Genomic DNA, 24,503 nt, shown 5'->3' with positions numbered 1-24,503 from the left:
AAGCATTGATGTATTGAAGTTAGAAGTTAGTTAGTTCTGACCATCTGAGCACTTCCATATCAACCTTATATTGGTATATGGAATTTATTTTGGAACATGCTTGGGCCCTTTGTAAAGGGAAATATTGATGCAACAGCATGGAAAGACATTAAAGACAAGTTTGAGGAAGATCCACATATGGATGTGATAATCAGGTGTTAAAATACTTTTTGCTATTTTCAAATAAAAGAGCTAACCAGGAAAAAAAAACAGACATTGATATTACAAAATTCTTGAACATACCTGTGTGGTTGCTGTATTTGTCCCATCAGTCACCTGGACAGTTAGGTTGTAAAATGACTGATTTTCTGCATCCAATGGCTTCACCAAAACTATAGTCCCCATTCCCCTCTGGATGTCATTCACTCCGTCATAGTTTTCTTTTCCTAATAAATAAATTAATATAAAATATATTTAAACAGCTTAGCAAGAAAGTATATTTATAACATTATGTTAATCTATAGTTGCACCATCTATAATGTAAAATAAACACAATTAGTTGGCCAACAAACGGATTCAGTATTTTTTCCACATCTCTAGGAGATGCAATTTCACTGCAGCAAAGCTCATCATCAAAGTTTTATGGACTTCACAGCATCAACCACTGTATGCTCACATCTTTCTCATCAGCTATGGTCTCATATCTCAATCTGCCACAAACAGCTGTGATACGTTCAGGTTTTCCTTGCCCCAGATCCGCAAATCATTAATTCTAGTCCACTCTGAAGCATGAGGGCATTTTTAGTATTCATTGCATATGTCTTATCCAATTTCCCTCAATTTCCATCATATTTAACAGAGATTAGAGGAAATGGTTTCTGGTAGGTGTTGAGTACTCTTCACTGTTTACTGTAAGAAAGGTTGTGCTTTTGCCCTAAGCAATCTGCCGTCTTAAAGCAAGTATCAAATAGTTTTTTTTTTCCTCACCTGTGCTGGTTGTGCAGTTTCTAGCATTATGAAATCGGGGAATGTTAAACATCTCCAGTGATGTACCACCTTCCACGATGAAAGCACAGAGACAGCAAGAGTACCAAGGTAAACTCATAAAAGGGAAATAGTGAATAGAATCACGTAAAAGTTTCAGCACAGCTAAATGTCTTTCACTAAAACATGCATGCATAATACATAAATAATCGATACCAACATTGTAAAATACATTTTATGTAACCATAGAGCAAACCACGCTACAACTCACCAATGATATCAAACCAGACTGGTGTTTCTGTTTGCTGCACAAAGATGCTCCCCACATTTTGAAACACTTTAGAATTCTCTGCAATAGTAAAGTTATAGGCAGGTGCCACAAATTGCAAGGCCTGTGGCAAAGGCAATACCTTTCTGGTCCAATCAATGTGTACCTGGACAGTTGACCATTTCTGTGCGATCCCATTGTCCATTGCTTTTATCTGCAAAGTATAGGGATTGCAAACTAATAAGTGTAGGAAGCCACTGATTTTGAAAGTAGAAAATAAATGTAATGATAGGTAATATTAGGTAGTAGACCCACAATAAGATGCCTGTGGGATAAAATTGCTCCGTACCGTGAGGATGTCATAAGCCCCTGCTGTCACCATCTTTGTGGAGTACACCATTGCAGTTTTGGTATCAATAAAGAACTTCCCATCTTCATTTCCATCCACTATACTGTATGTGAGCTCTGCATTAGGCCCTTCATCCAAGTCGAACGCAAAGACTCTAAAGACAGGATTTCCATGTTTGTTTTGGTCCCGTTCTGGAAGACTTATGCAATAGACTCTCTCGGGAAACTTTGGTGTGTTGTCATTCTCATCTTCAATATGCACTATTACCCACACTGTGGACTGCCTGGAGACTCCACTGCCATCCGAAATAGTAACCTGAATGCATGCAATAAATTCCAAACAATTTGTACAATTATGTGTACTGTATATAGTTAGTGCAAATGTTTAGGCTTATTAGCAATTAGTTTAATCAGTGTTACACTACTTATGTAAACAACCAAATCCCAAGGTAATAAACTAATTTAATATCAATTATCTCCTTTAAAAGAAAATCCATAAAAATAATCCTAAATTTGGTAATTGGTTTTCTGCAAGCATTATTGTTAAACTGTAATTCTGTGTTTGGCTTTTTACTTATATCCTAGGTGTAAAAAATAGTAATTAATTGAAGTAGATGGGATAAAAATAACTTAATAACTATTTTTGAATCTATTCTATTAATAAAAAAAAAATCCTCTTAGTTTTAGCTAAAAATAAATAAATAAATAATAAATAAATAAATAAATAAATAACATTTGCCTCTTCCCCCTCCCTTCTATGAAAAGTTGTTCTCTATATACTGCTCACCAATACATGCAAATGTAAAATAAGGTTTAGATCCTGGCTCAATCAGCACCTCACACTTTCTGCCTACCTATTAGATACACTTTATCACAAAAGAGCCAGTGAAAGCCCTTCGGGAACAATGATCAGCATAAATGCACACAAAATATCTTTATCTAATTTACAGTGGGATAATCGGACAACTGGAGCATAAGAGATTCAGAGCTTTACATGGTGTGCAAAGAAATATTTAGATTCATACTCAACCTTTGCATGCAAAAAGAACAGAAATTATAGTGATCTATGCACAGTATAGATTCAAAGTACTGTACAACGCTAATCAAAAAATCAATTAACACTTGCTCAACAAAACTCCATATTTGTATATAGTTTGTATTGAAGAACAAATATGGAACCATTCCTCCATCAGTTTGGTTTGTCCCTTCACAAAAGCATTGTCTAACCAAGTCACCAAGGCATTACATGCTGCATAGTAATTACACTTATTTTGCATTGTCTACATCCTGTCCTACTTTAAATAATCAATAGCATATAAGGTCCTTTTTCTATTGCAATGAGAACACACTTTAAGCTGAGGGATGTGATTATGGAAAACAAATAATGCAAAGACTGTATATTGTTAAACTAAACAAGTACTGTTAGATGTCAGAAACATATACATTTTAATAAATTTAAATGCAGGCTGTTTATGTCGGTTGTTGTTGCCAATTTAAACATTGCTTAGGTACTGGACTGCATAAGCAACAAATCTGAACCGTCTATTTACAGTCTCTTCCAAATTAAGGAAAAAGGAAAAAAATATATATCTATATTTTTCACACTTGGCTAGGTCGCTAGTTTATGAACACAGCCTAAAGGCATTTTAACAGGAGCCAACATCAGGTCATTTTGGCTATTCATGTCTGAAGCCAGAGTCGTTTCTAATTAATCCATGGCAGAGTTAATTAAGCACCAGCAAATCGAGGCGGAATCTCATATTTGATCACCATTTGAGGTCCACTGCGACATACTGCATTTAAAAATAATCAGCAGAATAAAAGGTATTCTTAAAATTTTTGGTGCTGAAATACACCTTGAACCAGAAAGAAAATACAGTACATAGTAGCCTAATGTCAGTTAATGGTACATCTGCCATCCATTATTGTGACTGCAAGGATCAATCGAAGATCAATTACTTTACTGCAGTAATTTTGTAAATGAATTAACTAATCATATAATAATTAGAATAATTAAAAATATGGTATCAGGAATGACCCCAGTGGCAAACTACTGCAGACTGTTTATTCCTGTCTTTTTTAATTTAATGTTTTGCATAAAAAATTTCTAAAATTTTTCTAACACATTTATTTTACTTCATTATTTATATTTCTAGCAACTTCCACATTTACTTCACTACATTTTGTAAATGTTTCTTTTGTATCGTGTACTTAAACTTTGAAACATTTCCCCTAAGCAGCTTTGTTACTCATTACTCCAGCAGTTCGAGTTGGTGAATGTCTCTCTCTTGCCAACCGCCAAGAGCAAAAGGTCTGTGTCATCATCACAGTACAATCAACAATGACTAATACTGTCATGGAAGCACCTGTTGCAGACTCTGCTGCTAACGTTACCCCGGTTACAGTGGTGCACTGAAATGCTTCTTTATGTTTTAAATGCTTAATGCTATCTTTAACTGTTGGTCCTGAAATGCTTTCTGTTAACCCTGTTAGCACTTAAATGCTTCCTCTTAGCCCAAAGATGCCCTCTGCCAGCCTTATAAGCACTAAAATGCCTTGTCTCTCGAAATGCTCCCCCTTTATCACCTGCCACATGCCCTCTCCACTAAGTTCAGCAGTGCCCTCTGGCACCAAGGATGCACTGTAGTTTTACCCAAGCTAAGTCTGACAAGTATGTGCACTCCTTCCACTGGGCTGCTAGGATGTCAAACTTTTAGACATGCAGTTAGGCTTATTGGGTTCAGGTGTAGGTCAGTGGTTAAGGCATTGAACTATGGTTCAGGAGGTCCCAGGTTCAAACCCCATGACCACCAAGTTGGGCCCTTGAGCAAGGCCCTTAACCCTCAACTGCTCAGACGTGTAATAAGATAAAATTGTAAGTTGCTCTGGATAAGGGTGTTAGGAGACATAAATGCATCAGTATATTATATTATTAGCAATTATTATATCACTGTAAACAGTATTAGGCTGTTTACAATAAAATGCACATGCCAACAGACAAACACAGAAAACAGAGTCATTATATTTACACATTTCCATGAGCAAATGAGTAACGTCCATCCAACGTTCAAATGAAATAAGTTCTATTAGAAGATTATTAGTAGTGTTACAGTGTAGCTTCTGCTGAAAAAAAAAATCTAGGGTTAAGGGCACATTTTTTTTGGAAACTTATATGGCTGCCTTTAAATTAAATGGCTTCAGTAAAATGACATGATGTTTGATACCACCGAATACAGTATCAATAAACTAGCTGCCATTAACAACAGTCAGGTCATTCGCAGGGCACCGTGTGTGTGTGTGTGTGTGTGTGTGTGTGCACCCATCGGTGCATCTTTTTCTCGCCATGAAAAATTGAAATGTTCATTGAACTATTTATTTAGACAGTTTTCTTTTTTATTTAAATTATAAATGCAGATCTTGTGATTTTGAAATGAAACGAATCATAAATGTGAGAGATTATAAAATGACCTACTGTAGCCTAAATGCTCATAGATACTGTTAAGTGATGTTTGTTGGTTTTGTTACTTATTTATTTAAAATGATTGTTAATAGAAATTGATTTGGTTGAAAATTGATTGAAATTGTTACTTGATTTGGTTTCATAAAGATTGCAGACAATCATTTTCTGCCTTCGGTGCTATTTACCTCTAGATGTCAAAAAAAAAATTGCACCCAGTTAGATTAACTGTTTTTAGAAAAACTGTTTTCACTTTTTGCAATCTTTACAAAGAACAGGTGATCTAACCTAAGTATTACTTTGGGCCATGATATACAGTAAATTTGCCAGTGTAGTCATTATCTTGTCATTGATCATTAAATTCCTATAGCTAACATGATTGCCTGTTGTCACAAGATGCCTATGACAAACAATAAACATCAAAACAACTACATGGTGCCTGCTCTGTGATGACGGCAGGTTACATTCAATATATTCAGATTATAATTTAATGTTCTTATTTTTTTTAATCCACCCCTCATTTCTTTACTTGCAAAGAGCTGGATTTTGTTGTATTTTAATGCAGTCTTGAGAAACAGTACTCCAGGCTCCTTTGGCTCTCATTTTACTCCAGTCCCTGTACTTGGTCGGTTTCAGATGAATGTTTTTTTTTATTTTTTGTTTGTTAACCCACACAGTGACCTATGAATCATTCAAAGATAAAATATATCTTTACATAAGGAATGAACCAGTGAGAAACAGGTGCAGATGATGACAGCTGATCAGGTCAGTGACTAGTTTGCTGGTGATGCTGAATGCTGAGTGACTGGTACAGACTAGAGGGGAAATTAGGTTGCTGCTGAGGTTGTTACACAAACAACCATTTTTTATTTTATTTTATATTTCTGCAATCTTTGGCAGTAAAACATTTGTTCCCAGTTCTTTAATTTTATCTAATTTAATTTAATGAAGAAATAAGGGGTGGCTCAAGCGTTTGCACAGTATTGTGTATACAGTACAGTATATACTGTAGTATTAATACAAAACAATTCTCCACAAAATTATTAATTTTTTACAAACATGGTGGGATATTAATGTAAGTTTTACCACAGATGTTTGCTAAATGATGTTAAACAGATGTTAAACAATTGTATTTATAGGCACTGATTTTGAGCCAAATTTGCTGAACATATGTTACCGGAAGTTTAAAAATCAGAAGTAATAAAAAATTATTTTATTAAACATGGTATAAAAAAAAAGTCTATTAAATACTGTATACAGTCATGGCCAAAATTGTTGGCCCCCCTGAAATTTTCCCAGAAAATCAAGTATTTCTAATTTCAATTTAAAAAATTTTGTCCAGCTTATTTTTGGAGGTTGTGTGACATTATGTCAAATTTGTTTTTTTTTTCCTCACTTTTTTTTTTTGTTTCAATACACACAAAGAGAATAAACATGTGTATAGCAAAACATGTGTTAATGCAAAAAATGTTTGTGAGAAATATTTGATTTTCTAGAAAAATTTCAGGGGTGCCAACAATTGTAGCCATGACTAATGACATACTGTATATGTAAATGACACATAAATACCTCCAAAAAGTGCTCGGCTTGCTGCTCCCTGTCCAGTTTCCTTGATGTCGTAGTGATGAGACCTAAATACAATTATTGTTATTATCTCCTAATAATATAAAACGCAACATTTAAAACATCTTAAAAACTGAACTATTACAAGGAATATTTTTGTGTCACAAATAATAGTGGCCTTTGAATTCAGAATAAGTGGTAATTACCCATAGACAACTAAATATAGTGAAACAAATAATAATAAAAAATACGTCAGTGTATGAATTATGGGAGGGGGGGGAAGTGGACAGCTTCCTGTAATGCTCAGGAGGCTGATCACACAGCCAGATTTTACAGATGGCATGAAGTAGGCATCTCTCTTTCTGAGCCCCTAGTGTCCTTTGCAAAGCATTAACTATCCCCTGAGAGTTTGAGAATAGAGGGTCATTAAAAGCAGAGCTTTTCCTTTACAGGTAGGACATCTGAATGGAGATGCATTCTAAATAAATATGAGCATGTCAGCAATTGGCCCATATCCTTGTAATGCTGTAGATAGAATGAGGAACTAGAAAGGAAGCAGATAGCATAAAATGCATAACTCATGTTCTTGTTGAAACTGTTTGTACAAAAAAGCAGTGTAGTGCAGCTAAACATGGCAACTATTCCTAAATGTACAACACCCTGATCCAGAGAGACTCCATTAAACAAATTACAACAGCTGGAAACTGGAAACATAAACACATGCACACAGAGTGACTATAAATACAGCATTTTAGCCGTAAAGCAAAGTTATACCAAAAGAAGTCACTGGGCAGCAAAGAACAACAATATAATTGTGAAAGTGTTACTACAAGAAAAAAAGTGATTTATTATATCATAAGGTAACAAATTTTTTTTTTTTAAATTTTGACTTGAAAAACGAGCAAGTCTTGATAGACGAGTACCAAATATCAAGTATCATATGGCATGCATGCACTTCTTGTTTTGTCAAGTCATCCTACGCAACCGCCTACCCCTACCCCTTGTCTGTATGCTAGTTGGTGTGTGTGTGTGTGTGTGTGTGTGTGTGTGTGTGTGTGTGTGTGTGTGTGCACGTGTCCATGTGTCTGTGTGTCTGTGTGTGCGCACGTGATTGGTTGAGTAAAAGTCTCTATCGGTAAACTGGTGTGTGCAGGCATGTGTGTGAAAGCCATCCTACACAGCCCTTGAAAACCTTCTGGCTCCAACCTGTTAATCACAGCACACAGAGTACCTAAGCATGTCTCTTGGACTAACAGACGCCGCTAGTTCGGTCCTAATTCACCAAGAAGGAAGCCAACCTCTGCCTCAAACGCGCCTCCTGCTCCGTGCTATGCGCCTCAACTGCTCGCCATGCCACAACTCTGAGAACTCTATCTGCACCAAGCTACAGTCTATGGACCTGCTCCCCAACCTTATGCATCCCTGCTACGACACTAAAGCTCCAGACTGCACACCAGAGTATTATGGTCATTAAGAAGAAGCTATTAATTGAGCATGTGAAAATCAATAACTCTTTGTGTTTTATGAAACTGGTTTTCCATGGTTTTCTCTGCCTTGTCAACCTGCTATTCGGAAGGACAATATGGCCAAGCAGACCAGAACTGGGCGCACAAAGATCTCCATAAGAATATCTTGGGCATCTCCTTGAAACCAGCACTCAACAAAAGGCACTCCTCGAGCAGTTGTCACAAGTTCTGCAGGCAACGGCAGCCAAGCTTTCACAGCTTTAACCTTGTGGGGCCAGAGCAGGAGGGCCGGCCTCAACAGGAGTGCAGCAGCATTCCACTGCTCACAGGTGAGCCCCACTGTGCCATTTCTCTCTCTCGGAAATGCCAAAAAAGATGTTGGAAAGTTCTTGGCACTGCGGCCAGCCACCTTAAAAGTCTTACAAAATGGCAGAGAGAGTTGCAATGGACTATGTGCTGTACTTCCTCCCAAAATAGGAGAGGAAGGCAGTAGGCATGAGACAGCCAATGATGATGTTAGAAATGGTGAGCATGCTAAAGTGAAGACTACAGAGGTAATTGACTGTCCCAGTTTACTACCAACGAGGAAGAGCCATCACAACCGGTGTGGCTGGTGCAAACTCCGGATGATGGCGTAGGCGCTAAGGCAGGATGTGAGGCTAATGATCCCTCTAATCCCATTCTCTTCCTGTCTCAGCAGGTAAAGCATGATGGTAGTTTCACGCAGCTACAGAAGAAAAATCTTTGCTTAACATACTGCTGAGAACAGGCGGTTGAGATTTAGGATAAAGCCGACACACCTCCACAGCCCTGGCCTGCCTTCTACCTCTCAGTAAGAAATTACCTTCTTTACTAGCACAAGCTGAGGTGAGGTGAGCTGTACAATCTCTTTGTAGTGTCACAGGTGAAAGTCAGCACTCTTATGCACCTAACTCATTCCACGCCATTCTGGAGATTTAACCAAATGCTAAAGAGAATGCTGCGGCAAATAGTGTGCAAGGGTGGGGGCTATAACTGGAACCAGCTTATAGCAAACATACTGTTTGTGGTCCAAAAAACTCCACATGCCTCCACTGGCTTCACCCTCATCGACCTGCTGTTTGGAAGGAGGGCCCGCATTCTGCTTGGACGTGGCATGAAAGGAGCAGCCCTCACCCTTTAGATCAGTGGGTGAGTACTGTATGTCAAAAATCTGCAAAGTAATATCAATCGTGTCCTCCCTATTGTAAAACAGCACATTTATTGCTTTTGGCAGCGCCATTGTGTGGGGAAATTAGGTGAAGCATCTAAATTCACCCTGGCTAGAGAACACAGCACTCACCACATACTATAGAACCCGTGGGTAGAAAGCTGTGGGTAAATCTGTGGGTTTCCTAACGCATACTTACGCACGTCTCTTGTCTCTGCAAGTTCGGGTCCAAATTTGCCAAGCAGGAAGCTGCCTGCCACACGCCCCTTGTGCACACCCCGCCGCCTCTGCCTCCAATGTGCTCGGCTCACTGTGCCACAACTCTGAGGACTCTAACTGCACTGAGCTATGCCCTGTGGACCTACACCCCAACCTAATTCGTCCCCACTACCACACTGGAGCTCCAGATTGCATGCATGAATATTACAGTCATTAAAGAGAAGCTGTTCATTAAGTCTTTACATAAAACACTTAATAGTTTCTTCGTATTTGTCAGCCTTGTTAGGCCGCTACAATATATAACCCACACTTTAACCGCAATGGCAATATTTGTACTGAGGTATATACCCTATATGCACTTCTAGTACATGTTAAACTGTATTTAATTAAAAAGTACATAACAATCTGTAGAAAAAAATAGATTATAATAAAACAGATCATAAAAACTGAAATTTAATTTTCATGTATTTGTTATTTGTTTATTCGTTATCCTTCACATTCCCGTAACGATATGGTCTCTCCTAAAGTGGCATTTAAATTTGAATTTTATAGCAGATATTTTCCCAAAGAAAATCATTTAAAACTTGCTAGGCACATGTTTAACTCTAGCTAAATAAACAAGATTTTTGACAATTAACCCTAAGGTAGCTTGTATCACCTTTAATTACTATATAAAAACACCCACACACTTGTACAAACACCGACACACGCATATGCATGCATGCACGCACACACACACACACACACACACACACACACACACCATATTGTTACACACACAGCAACAGCAAACAGCACAGCATGTCACACTATTCTCGCTGTTTGTTAGACCAATTTTACATAAAAAAAATCCTAGTGTGCCAGTTTATGTATGCCATCTGACAGTGTAGCCCAAGGGACTACTTTGTTAAGCCCTCCCAAAAGGATAAATTACCATTTTCTTTTTTATTTAGGTCCACACACTAATTACTTATGAAGTGTGACATATGGCAGAAGTAAGCACATTTAGAGATACAGAATCATTTTGAGCAGGAGCACAACATACAATATGATATGTTGCACTGTATATATGTGTTCATAAGTGTGTGTTAGGGTTGCAGCTTGTAGATAATCTGAAACAAAAGGTAATTACTAGTCAGCTAGTAAGCAAAGGGATCAATATCCGTTATTGCCCATCTCAGATTGTGCTGCCACTGGCCTCATTTAGGACATAAAATCCATGAGTTAAATGCAGAAGCACTTCAGAGCAGTTAAATATATACAGTGTGGTCCAAAGGCTATTTCCTGATCTGAATTGGATGGTAAGTAGTTTTCTTTATTGTGTGAAGACCACATTATTCATTGAACATTTCAGCCCCGATCGAGTTTTCTGTTATGGTTGCCATATTTGGGAGGAACTTTTAGGCTTTGTTCCCACAACCAGTATAACTAGAAGTGAAAATATCTAAAATAAAAAAATGATAAAATCATTTTGATCACATGGGATCTGGAACCTCATCTATTAATTTTGGAAATCATTTTAATTCTACAAATGTAAATACCAGATTTGGCTCCCAGCTCCAACACTGGAGCCAAAGCTAATGTGGCTAATGTAGCATAGCTTTAGCTAGCTAGCATCAAAAATTGTGAAATTACAAAAAAGGCTTATTACACTTTTTTTTTCTTGTCATTTTGTTCCTTACACTTTGCATTCTTTTGTATGATTAAATATCAGTCATTCTTGTGGACTGGGACAAAACATGTCCAGAACATAATATTGTGTTTTTCTGTCGAATTTAAAAATAATTAATATTTTTATTATGATTCATTTTAAAAGCTGAATATATTTTTAGCCTACATAAAACTTCCACACTAGATATTTTAAAACAGATCAAAATATATGAAAATCACTTACATCAGCGAAATAAGTACATATTAATTAATTATTTAATAGCTGTTAAAAATGTATTCAATAATTTTTACCTCTAATTTTTATTTGCCGAATTTGGGCCCTGAGTTTGTGTTAAACACCATCAGACATTTCTAAAAAATTTATTAAGATGGAAGTCAAGCAATCTTGGGGTCAACTGAAACTCCCAGGACCTCTTCATGACTCCCTGTCTACCCTATAATTTTTTTATATTTTAAAGATTTGACATTAATACTACTGTGGTAACTACCATAAAACACTGTATGTCCTAAATTATATTAAAGTTGGGGTAATTATTTGTAAAATGAATGAATTTCAAGCACATAAAATATGCATCTAGCAAATTATGCAAAAACGAACTAGCTGCAGATGACGCTGATGATGCAACATGTCTTTTACAAACATTAAACCCATCACAAGCAATAGAAAAATCCAACAAAAAAACTACCATTATTTTCACTGGTATTATGGGCAGGAGTAACGTTACATTTTACTGTACTTTGATGATTAGGTGAAGTTGTGTACATGTATTTGTGCTTTACTCAACCTCAACTCAGCCACAGCACTACATAAGACTCAACTATACTAATGGAGAGAGAAGAGAGACAGTGAGGTTACGTATACATATACAGTATATAATAATAATAATAATATATTAGCCCCGCCCACTACAAACAATTATAGGTTCACTAAGCAAAAGACGAATCGCTATGCACTCTCTCTCTCTCTCGCTCACTTGTTCGTAAAACATCAACATTTCCGAGATATTGTTAATGATTTGTAGGTGTCAGGGAGCTGCTGTCAGTGTGTGGTATGTCTTTATTAGCAATATTAGAAATCAAAAGAACAAAGTATTTGTCGCTTGCTTTCATTACTTGGCATGTTAATGAGGCTCACATTCTTTAGTTGACAACTAAACCGATCAGTTCACCGTTCACCAAAAATTATTCATGCGCTTTTTTAGCGTGTTCATGCACAACACTGCGGGTATGTCTAGAAAAAATAAATGGTTTTATAAAAACACAAAGTGTCTATATCTAAGCTTGGTCAAAGGGTGTTAACCTTTCCCAAAGTTTGAAAATATCACACATACTTTTGATGAATTACAGAATAACAGAAAAGCAACAGCGTGAACTTCACAATACAGGCCCACTTTTTCGCACCAGTTAGCACCAGATTTTACAGATAGATAAAGTTTTGAGTGTAAGGAATCATGGAGAAAAGATGATTTTTTTAAAACTCAAAGTAGCAGAAATGTAACTACAGAATTTAGTTAATTTAAGTGTTTTAAAAGCAATAAGTCTTTGCAGGTTTTCTTAAATATAGCATAAACTTTGTTTTGGGAAGTGGGGGTTGTGGGCGGGAGGGGGTGGGGTGGGGGGGGAGTGTTTACGGGGGTGAGCTACCAGGGGTAGGGAGGACAAAGCAAAGTACATAGATGGCCAATTGCCAAGTGCTGATGTTGGAATTTTAATTAAATACGTGGTATAATAAAAGTGTGTAAGCAGGTTCTAATTATTCAATTAAATCAATTTATGAGTCAGGATTCCATAAACAACTAAAATATGTGGGGTTTTTTACATAGAGATTTCCTGAGTACTGCATACAGGTAATTTTCTAAATAAACTCTGAATAAGTTTCATTTTGTTGTTGTTTTATGAACCATGGACCATGTGGTAGCTTTGTTCAAAACATCACAAACAACAATGTAATGCTAAAATACACACATGCACAGATGAGCCCTAAAACTAACTCAACCAGCACCCAAAGCATCCGCTGTTCACGTCCCAGTGCCAGATACCACAGCCGCCCCAAGGTCTTATGGGATCATGAGGGGCCAGAGCTGCCCAGGCTGCACGAGGGGAACCTACACAATATTGAGCTAAATGTTTTTGGTTTTATGGTTATGGCTGTATAAGTTAATTTACTTTGCATTTTCTGCATGACCAGTAAATTGTCATTTAGCCAGCATAAATAAAAAAAATATTCAGGATAATAATAATAATAATAATAATAATAATAATAAAGGATAATTTTCTCACCTGTCTTGGAATTGATGGTGAAGAAGTTTTGTGGGTTTCCTGCTGTGATGCGGTATGTGAGATGTTCGGCAAAAGAAGTAACGTCAGGGTCATTGGCCTGTACACGCACCACTGAAACATCTTTGGGTGAATTCTCCAATACATAAGGATGATAGATGGGCTCAGAGGTCAAAGGGGCATTATCATTGACATCCTCCACCTGGACATACACCTCGATGGAGGTAGAGAACGGCACAACCCCTCGGTCTGTGGCGTAGACGGTTAGCCAGTAAGAGTCCTGACGTTCACAGTCTAGAATACTAGAAGTGTAGATCACTCCTGTTAGGGAAGATAGCACAACATTAAACTCTGAACATGCAACATCACATAACATGCAAAAACACTATCAATTACCACATAAGGCATGGGCCTTATCAGTATAAACACGATTATGCTAGTATGTTTTATTTAAATATGGCCCCGAAAAAAACTTTTTTAAAACTATTTTTATCAAAAGATAATACTACTTTCTATTCAAATGTGCACAGTCTTGTCTTAAGTCTTTAAGAGTAGACATTTTACTATCCATCACAAACTGGTGGAAGTCAATCTATATAAAATACTGAAGGTGTCACAGATTTACATTTGCCAGATTTGGGATCCTAATACCCAGTACTAGTAATTTGGTTACTAGTACACACATTCTTGTAATGCTAAATATCAATGATACAGTAGTTTGAAGAAAAAATAGTTGTAATGTGCTCCTGTTTCATCAGACGATTTATTACCCTAACATGAATATAATTTAGATGACCGATACTTTTAAAATACTAAAATTTTTACAAACACACTCACCCTAACAAAAACAGCTAAAACTCTTGTGTTTTATCATCAGAGCTGTGTTAAAATTTTCCCAGCTACCCAGGCTACTGAACATAACCTCTAGCAATCAGAAAGTAAACTGTTCAGTTCGGAAATATTAAAAGCATGGTACTCTTACTTTATCATTGACTCCCTACAAAACAAACACTTTGAAGAAAAGTCCTAATCAGTATTTGAAAGTAAGATAATGGAAAAGGAAAAAATATGTACATAAATAAAGAGATTTCATTCATGTATGCCTTCTTTTTGCTGTGGAAGCACAACGCTGTGCCAAAGACATAAATGCTGAATGAACAGATTTTTAACAGGCGGTGTCAAAAACACACCAACGTGGCGCAGCGTCTTATGTTAAATGCTGAAGAAATCGTCTGGAGTGTCTCTGACTGTGGGGAACAACTGCCATGGCAACACTCAGGGACTGGACGACCTTCAGCTCTTCAACGTAGAACATCTAATCGGTTCTGACCAAAGTGCTACCTCTGCCATTCTGTGATTGGGGCCCTCAAATGCTGCAGTGCTCCCACATGTAAATATGATCACCGCTGGGGCTTTGAGCTGCCAACAAAGTCACCCAGCACATAGCAGTGTAGCAATCAGACAGCTGTCCCTATCCACTAGTCCATACTATAGAACTCACTTCAGTACCACTCAGCCAGAAAGTGCTGCCGCAGGGGTTCCAACTAGCACATCCACCATGAGTAGAAAAAAAAAAGTCCACTCAGGTCACCCAGTGCACTGCTCCTAGACTGTAATTAGGATCGAATAGGCTTCTGCAGAAGGTATTAAGCACCAGAGGACATACACACAAGCATACAAATGTGCACATATTTATACACGAGGCCGTAACAGAGAGAGACAGATGATGGATCAGCTCACAACAGGATAAAGCAGCAATGCACCAAACACCTTCATTTCAAACACAAAAATTTGTATTCATTCTTTTTAAAAATGCATTCAGTCTTCAAACCTTCAGGTGACAAGAAAGGTCAGAGAGTACAATCTGGAAAATACCTTAGTATTACAACCTTCACACCTAACCAAGTTATTTTAACACAAGCATTAACCATCTGATTAATCGAGCTGGTTGTGAGTTGTTTAATTATCATTTATATTAAACATATAGAAGACTTGCAGTAAATATCATCTTATATATATATATATATATATATATATATATATATATATATATATATATATATATATAGCAAAAATGGCATTCATGTAAGCTACAATTATATTTAAAATTAATATAGAATTTGTGAGAAACAAATCAGCTTAGAAACCAAGCTACATTCTTATTAAGTTAAAATGTAGTTCCATATCTAATAGCAAAAACTGAACTGTAGGAAGGATTGGTCTTTCAAACCAACATGCACACATGCAGAATACCATAGAAAGGGTTTCAAAGGACAAAGTGTTTTAATACATAATGAAAACCTGCACTGAAGAGAGCCTGAATGAAGCGTAACTTAGAGCAGTATATATGCACAAAACCTAAAAATCTACCTGCAGATGTAGATTAGACATTGCAGTTGTGTGTAAAATGCTATGATCTTTACAAATAAATATATAGTAAATAAGTAACTAATGATAAAATGGAACAGTTTATGTGCTACAGTATAAAAGCTATATTATAAATATGTATTAGAACTAGTTTGCCTACTATTAGACTGCACCTCTATATCAAAGGATCATATGATTGGACTATATTTATGCTTACAATATTCCTCTGACATTTATTTTTTTTTTTGACATTTCCTAACATTTATCTGATGTATCTGGGTTCAAAACTAAAGCAAATTTACAGGAAAATATAATTTTTTTCTGATGTTGCTGAAATTTGAAAAAAATTGCCCAGTTCTTTAGAATCCACTGTAAGTTTCACAGATAGTTTCATTTAAAATATAAGTGATTAATTTATGATTAGTTAAAAATATAACAATATTTACTTATAATTTTCAGTTAATAACAAATAATAAAAAAATCTTATAGTTCACAGTATTGCCAGCAATCAAATTCAAATTCTATTTGTCACATACATAGTCATACACAGTGCGATATGCAGTGAAATGCTAATATGACTGCCCGTGACCTTAAAAAAAAAGCTTATTAATAAGAAATAATTATGAACAAAAAGAAATACAGTAAAAAATAAATTTAGATAGAATGAAATAAAAATATTTTGTACAAATAAAAATATTCTGTACAATATAGAAAAATATAGAAAAATCAAGAAAAATGACTGGGGGGGGGGGTGCAAATATGCATGAAAGTGCCCATGAATATCTAGGATAAGTGCGAAGAGACACTGTCATAATAGTGGATCTTTTAAAAATGGTATTAGTCCTGTGTGGTGTTGTGGTTGAGAGATCTTATTGCCAATCAAATAGATGACCTGATACACCTGAGTCAAATTACCAATTTCTGTTTATGTCAATTAATGGCAACTAAAATTGTTAGTTAATTAAAATAAAAAAGAAAAACACACAAACATACACAAAAAAAAAAACATCTGAATCAAGACATGATCAAGAAGTATTGCTGTCCTTGCGATTTAATGGCCGCTATCCAAGACTAAATCTCATCCTGATAGACTCTTTTTAAGAGGTAATCAATATTTAGCAGTCTGATTTTTAAAATTAGCGAGGTCTAGCAAAATGAACCCATTAATTCATTCATTCATTTATCTTTAGTAACTTCTTTATCCTAGTCAGGGTCACAACGAATTCAGAACCTAAAATGAAAACGCTGGGCATAATAGAGGAGCACACATTGGATGAAACACCAGTCCGTTGCAGAATACCATGTGCACACACATTCATACACAAAGCAGAGATTGATCCACCTACTGGTATGTTTTTCAAAGTAGACAAAAACCAAAAACATGCACAGATACTCGGCATAGATAGTAACCCAAACTTGGGATCAAACTAGAGACCCTGGAGCTGCGTGTCACTAAAGCTATACAAGCCATAAAAAGTGCGGTAGTGTGTGTGTGTGTGTGTGTGTATGTGTGTGTGTGTGTGTGAGTGTGCGCAATGTGATGGACTGGCACCTTGTTCAGGGTGTACACTGACCTTGAGCCCAAAGTCTCCCGGGACAGGCTTCATGCCCCCCTGTGATCCTGTACAGGATAGGCAGTATAGACGATGAACATGATGATGATGAAGCATGTCACCAAGAATCCTAAGTTTTACTTAAAAGTTCTCAAAAGTCAATTCTGTTGTACTCACTAGTCCCACATGGCTTGATATTTATGAAAAAAAAATCTTACAACAACCTGTGAATATTAAAGGGCTGTTAAGGTTCTTCATCTTAAGGCTCTTCTTTTGTAAGACTGATGTTTTTTTCTCAACATGCAAATGTAATCTACTTCTAATTAAAATCGTGCTTTTTTCTCAACATTTAAATGTAATCTACATCTAATTAAAATGAAATCTAACTGACTTAAGTTCATGGAAAGAGATTTATGCTCATAGTAACAATTCCCACCTCACATGGCTTTGGGCAAACATGAAAAAAACTCCCCAAAAGAGCAATAAGGCAATAAGGTTATTTTAAGTCTGTCCATGATGACATGCTGTAATTATGTTTTTTTCTGTATAAATGAGTTTGATATAGCGAATGTAACCAGGAATAAAAAAAGGCCACAGTTCAGAGGTAAATTAGAGCTGAGTCTCCTCTGTGACAGCAATCTAAATGAAAATGTGCTTTGACTTATTTCTCCAAGTTCTGGTGAGAATACCAATAGCTGCTAAAGGCAGAAAAGTGAAGTGAGGATAAGCCTTTTATAAATCCCATCCGTCTCTTTAGTTCACAGTGACATTTAAACAGAGGAAGTTAATTTTACTAACTTGCTCTTACACATGCAGTACTACAATCAATCACTGCAGGACTTAAAGAAAATTAAAGTGAGCATGTTTGACTCTAGATTTTCACAGCGTATACAGATTTCACTTCGTAAAAAGCTCCTGAAATTAAAGAGACTGATGCAAAATTCCAGCATGTCTCCCAACACTCACTTACTCATTCTCCATACCGCCTATTCTGTACAGGGTCATGGAACGCAAGAAGCCGAACCCAGTGTACTCAAGCCAAGATACACTCTAGATACATCCTGCAGGGCATAAATATGCACACACTCAAACCCTTCAGGCAATTTGGAAGTGCCAGTTAGCCTAATCTGCATGTCTTTGGACCATTGGAGAAATCCACTCAAAAATAGGAAAGATTTTTGAAGAGAAACACCAAAACTAGAATAAGACTCACTGACGCACAGGAAACTGTGATTCTTAGTAGAATATCTATCATCATCTGCAGTGTTGATATGGCTAGTCACACTTGTCATACGTTTAAACACTCCAAGATTAACATACTCAAATGAAATAGTTGACATGTAAATGGAGGACCACATCTGTGTCACCCCACAGCACTCCACTATTTAATCAATAGTAATTAGCTGTAATTAATGATCAGAGTGTTGCTTAACATGCCTCCTCATTTTTATATTTTTCCCTTCAACTGAATTCTGCATAATCAGCTTTTGATATTCTTACTAAAAGTTTGAATATCAAACTCAGTAACAAAGTGGCTTTTAAGAATGCGTATTCAAAAGGCATGAAGGTTAATTTTTGTTTTCTAGGTCAGTAGTTTGCGTTTATGGCTAGAAGAGGTAATTTTATCTGATAGAGCAACAACCTTGTAATAATGTGTAATTGCCAGGCTGTTGCTAGCACAAAGAACCCCATTTTATTATAACATGTCAAAATGTAATTATATATATATATATATATATATATATATATATATATATATATACACACACACAAAACATTATATTTTTTATATTTCTCATGCAGGAGAAATGATTAATAGAGTGCCTAGTAATTCACTGCTGTAGGTTTTTATTCTATGTTAAGGACTGCTATTAGGCAATATCCAGAAGAACATGAATAATTAATGTTACACTTCCACATAACAGAAGCATTAGTGTTAATCTATCATATTAATTACTAATGTCCTTCATGGTACAAATCATATCTAATGTGTGTGCTCTGCAGGTAAAAGAGAAATTAATGTCTTTACCACAAAATGGTGCATAGGTACTAAAGTAATTAAAAACATACCAGTCTCCTCATCAATGAAGAAATTGCCAAGGCCACTGCCAGATTTGATTGAGTATCTTAGTTGGCCATCCCTGCCCGTGTCGTTGTCTTTAGCAGTGATTTGAACCACACTTGTTCCAAGGCGTGAGTTCTCCTTAACAGTGGCATTCACTGCAAACTCGAAGAAGCTGGGCTCATTAAAATTTTCATTAACATCAACCACCTCCACCTCAATGTAAGAAAAAGAATGAAGCTGAGCAGAGTCATTACAATCTTTTGCAACCACGGAGATATTGTAGAATTGCTGCTTTTCAAAGTCTAGTTCCTTGGCCACTTTTACAGCTCCACTCTCCACATTGACCTTGAACATCCCATTGAAGTCATTAGTCAGGAAATAATTTACTTTTCCCCCCAATCCAAGGTCAGGATCTTGGGTTTGCAACCATGTAATGACAGTGCCTACAGGAACGTCTTCTAATACCTTGCAGCTATAACTCTTGGGAATAAACATGGGTGGGCAGTCATTTAAATCGTCCAAGTAGACCTTTAGCGTCGTCACAGAGGATTTTTGATTCCCTTTGTCTGCCTTGTCTCTGGCTTCAATTTTCAGGGTAATATCTGACATTGACTCTCTGTCCAGCTTCCCAGAAACATAGAGCCACCCAGTTCCACTGTTAATGATGAAAAGAGGTGTACTAGTCAATAATGTGTAAAAGATTTCACCATTTTGATCCAGGTCAATATCTGAGGCTACAATCTGGATCACTTCTGTTCCAATGGCTGTGTTCTCAGGCACCACTGCGGTGTAGCTCTCCGAGGAGAACTGAGGGCTATTATCATTTACATCGTCAATGTTTACAGTTACCAGCCTCCAGCTAGACCTCTGAAGCAGACCCATGTCATATATACTTATATTAAGGAGATATCGGTCTGATTTTTCACGATCCAGTGGCTGATAGATATGAATCACACCAGTTTCCATATCTATATTGAAACAGCTGTCAGTATTTCCATCAGATATAACATGGAGAATGCGAGCATTGAAGCCTGTATCTTTGTCAGTGGTGTTCACTTTCATGACAGTTGATCCAACAGGCAAATCCTCACGAACTACTATAGCAGAGGAAAAAGATTCAAACTGAGGTGTGTGACGATTGACAGAATATAGGTCGTTGTAAGCTTCTTCAATCTTTGATTTGTCCATTGCACTGGCTTTTTTGAGAAGCTGTTCAGCAATTTTTTGTCCAACATTTGTGTCATTACAACTCAAATTCCTGGTTAAAGTTTTCCCTTTAACAACCGATATGTTAATAAAGGTGGGCTCAGAGAATAACTCACCATCTGTGGCTGCTATTCTTAAACTAAACACTTCATTTTTAACATTAGCACCAACAAGGGACTTCCTCAGTGACAAAATGCCAGAGTCTGGATTTAAACTGAAGATGCCCTGTTCATTTCCAGACAGTATATTATATTTAACCAAACCAAGGTCATCAATGTCAATAGCAGAAAAAGTGAATATTGTCTGTCCTTTGGTGAAATCTTGACCAATTATTCCTTTACATGATACACGCTCAAAAAGGGGTGGATTGTCATTGATGTTTATAAGTTGTACTGTAACATTTGCCTCACTCTCTCTTCGATAAGGCAAGCCCCAGTCTGAAGCCCGGACAAAGAAAACATATGTTTCCAAAGATGATTCAAAATCCAGTTCTTTTAATGTCATTAATTCACCGGTATTTGGGTTAATTGTAAAGGGCACAGGCTGAAGGATTGGTATACTGTATGTTATGCATCCATTATCCCCTTGATCGCCATCTACTGCTGATACGACAAGTATTACAGTACCAATTGGAGTATTCTCACTGACAGTCACTTTGTATGAATCTTGGGTGAATGTTGGAACATTATTATTAGCATCTTCCACAGTGATCTGCACTTTGGCACTCAGACCACTTGCAGATTCTATTACCTCTAACTCAAAAAGTTGATGTCCTGGCATGGTAAATGGCCTTATTGTTGATATGACACCAGTAAAACTATTAATAGAGAAATATGTAGAATCCAATGTAGGGCTTAAGCTATAGGTGACATACTGTGGCTTAGGAAAGACTGCAACAGTCCGTATAATTGTTCCAGGAGGAGCCATCTCATTAACTGTAGCTCTGTATATATCTTCCTCAAATTGAAAAAGCACAGGCTCTGGTCTTTTTATCAAGAGTTGAAGAATCTGAGTGTTGGAAAACCGTGGAGGTATGCCTCTGTCTTTGGCTTGGAAAGTGAGATTATAAGCATATGGAAATGTATTCAAATCTGCTGGTTCAGACATTTTCAGCAAGTAATTATTACCACGTGGTGCTTGCTTGAGAACAAACTGCTCCAAAGGATCACCTTTGGTGATACCAACCCATTCGATTTCCCCATTTCTACCTTCATCTAGATCCTGCACTGTAACCACAGCATACACTGGCTCTTTGTCTGTCACAGATGGGACAACTGCAACCACATTTAGTGTTGGTGAAAATTCATTAACTTGTATGATGTCGATTAATACTTTTGCAATGCTACTCAGACCATTGTTCTCATAAACTTTGATTCCACGATCAACTGCCAACACCTCAAGTTCAAATTTTGTATTTTTATCAACATCGGGTTTGGCTGTAAGATATATAATGCCACTGGTGGGATGGACAGCAAACTCTTCCACTAATTTTATGAAGAAATAATAAATTTCACCATTGGAGCCTATGTCAGCATCAGTGGCAGTAACCTGGCCAATGCTGGCCCCCACTGGGGTGCTTTCAGGTACAATGATGGTATAAGAAGTAGGTGAGAATAAAGGTCGAAGGTCATTCATGTCCATAACTTGCACAATGACTTTTGTATATGCTTGTAGACCACCACTAGCTGTAGCTCTTACACTTAATGTGTAGTAGTCCTTTATCTCACGATTCAGAATGTCTGCGCTTTCCCCCTTAGTACGTATGCGCAGAAAACAGAAATCTCCCAGCACGTACTTCTCGGCTTCAAACAACCCCTCGTCTCCTGACATGATCGAGTATTCAATGTCCGCTGGGATGGACTGTATCAGAATGATCCCCATTTTGACTTCGCTTTTTAGGTAGGACCGTGCCGGAGAGTTCTCATAAATAGTTGCATTGTAGACAGTCCTGGTGAACTGAAAATCATGTGATTCAGGAGGCTGTGGCTGTGCACAACAGGTAAGCAGCCAAAGGAGCAAGAGGGAAAAGCTGGCCAGATGGGCTCTCACATTTCTCGCAGAAAATCTGTTTATAGCCATGTCATCATCCAGTGTCCCTGTAAATAAGAAATTACTTGCTATAAACAACATACAGGCTAATTCACGAAGACACGAAAATTGAATCTCTTTAAAATGAACTTGTTGATGAAATGCCAGGATGAAATTCTGAAGTGCTGCCAACAGTTAATTACAAAAAAAAGTTGAAAAGAGTTTAATCAGGAGGATAACGTGCTCAGCAATGAGGCAAGGTCTGAATTTACAATTGTCTTCCTATGGAATTAATCTCACAGCAAAAAACACATAGAGCAATATAAATTGTGAATAAAAAAAACTCACTCACTGAAAGGTGAAGAAAAAATGTGAAAATATTCGCTAAATAACAAACACGTATTATATATATATATATATATATATATATATATATATATATATATATATATAAACTTGTTCATAACGTAAAATTATGAACAAGTTATCTATTAAATAATACTTTGCCCAGAGTAAACACACGCACACGCTGACATGTCCAATGTGTTGGAGCGCAAAAGCAACGCGCGATTGAACTTAACTGATCATGGACCGGAATATTAGAATAAGAAAGATGTGTCTTACCTGTATATGAGCGAGTGTTAGTAAAAGAAATTACCCGCTAAAATTCAACCATGCAGAGAGAAAGTAGATCCCCTTCTCAAGCTTGATTCGGTCCCTTAGCGAGCACTGATTCCTGTGCGCAGTGCACGGCTCGCAACGCGCGCTCACGAGACACTGTCAGCTCTGCACGCGCGCCTCGGCTTGGTGATGATGTGTCCTTGTTGGTTTATGGGGACACTGAGTGACTGATCACTGATGCGCTGATTATTATCATTTTAATCCAGAATATAAACATTAAAACCAGATTTTAGCTGTGCGCTAAAACTGGCAGAACAAAGTTTGACAGAAAACACATACAGAGAGAGAGAGAAAGAGAGAGAGAGCACATGCACACACACACACTGATCGCTGTTATTATTATTAACATTATTGCTTTTCTTTTTCTTTTCTTATTTCCAATAATGTTCAAGAGTGTTACATTATCTTCGACTGCAGAGCTAAATGCCTCTATTCTTTTATTTTCTATACATTTATTTATTGTAATCTATCTGCTCCTGATATATTCTTGTGCTTTATTTCTAAGCTTTGGCTTAAGAAATTAAGCACCTTTGACTCTTGAATCTTGAGAGAGAGAGCGAGAGAGAGAGAGATCGCCCATTCTGCATCATTTTCTTCAAAGCAAATTTAAGGAACGCATTAGCTCCGCCCACTCGCCAAAGTTAAGGCACGCTTAAACACTTCTGCCCTGCATTTGAAAAAGTGATTGCATTGATTTTGACCAGGATTGATGACTGATGTCAGACGTGCAGGTTCGGGTATATCTAACTGCTAATGATCTGGGATCAGAATTTGCAATACATTTAATAAATAAATAAAAAACACATACAAATTAGACACCAGCAGAACTGAAAGGCCTTGTTAAAAAGGGAGATCAACTGTGAATAACCAGAAAGATTTTAGCAGAAAGGTTACACCCTGCAATAAAAATATTATATAATTTAAAACGGAATTTTAAAAAGTCTTTATAAAGCTTTTGCTTCAAGATGTATGTTATATATTTTTGAGCAGCAATGGGACTTGATAAAATGTCAATACATGACATGCATGTTCTATTGTATTTTTACTTTAAAGTGAAATCCTATTAGTTGCTTAAAATTCTCCTATGTCTACACTACTATAATATTTCCACAAATTACACAAGAGAACAAATGAATGTTTAGTCTTTGATAGTTTATTCCATTTGGATCTGCCAATGTAAAA

At 36.8% G+C, this 24,503-nt stretch overlaps 1 protein-coding gene across 1 annotated transcript in view; it reads right to left on the bottom strand.

Moving 5' to 3' along the window:
• LOC128505418 (protocadherin Fat 3) overlaps positions 1 to 22,691 on the bottom strand; it is a 54,946-nt gene extending 32,255 nt beyond the window's left edge. Inside the window, exons 1-7 of the mRNA XM_053475819.1 lie at positions 19,412 to 22,691; positions 13,425 to 13,742; positions 6,606 to 6,667; positions 1,581 to 1,895; positions 1,235 to 1,445; positions 967 to 1,035; positions 283 to 425 (exon numbers count right to left, since the gene is read on the bottom strand). Of these exons, the coding sequence (XP_053331794.1) occupies positions 283 to 425; positions 967 to 1,035; positions 1,235 to 1,445; positions 1,581 to 1,895; positions 6,606 to 6,667; positions 13,425 to 13,742; positions 19,412 to 22,691 (4,398 nt within the window). The remainder of the gene's footprint in view (positions 1 to 282; positions 426 to 966; positions 1,036 to 1,234; positions 1,446 to 1,580; positions 1,896 to 6,605; positions 6,668 to 13,424; positions 13,743 to 19,411) is intronic.
• Between the last annotated feature and the right edge of the window lie 1,812 nt (positions 22,692 to 24,503).

The sequence above is a fragment of the Clarias gariepinus genome, chromosome 17 (assembly GCF_024256425.1).
Source record: "Clarias gariepinus isolate MV-2021 ecotype Netherlands chromosome 17, CGAR_prim_01v2, whole genome shotgun sequence".
Lineage (NCBI taxonomy): Eukaryota > Metazoa > Chordata > Actinopteri > Siluriformes > Clariidae > Clarias > Clarias gariepinus.
Note: the sequence above shows the minus strand (reverse complement) of the source record. Positions and strands in the feature narration are given on the sequence as shown.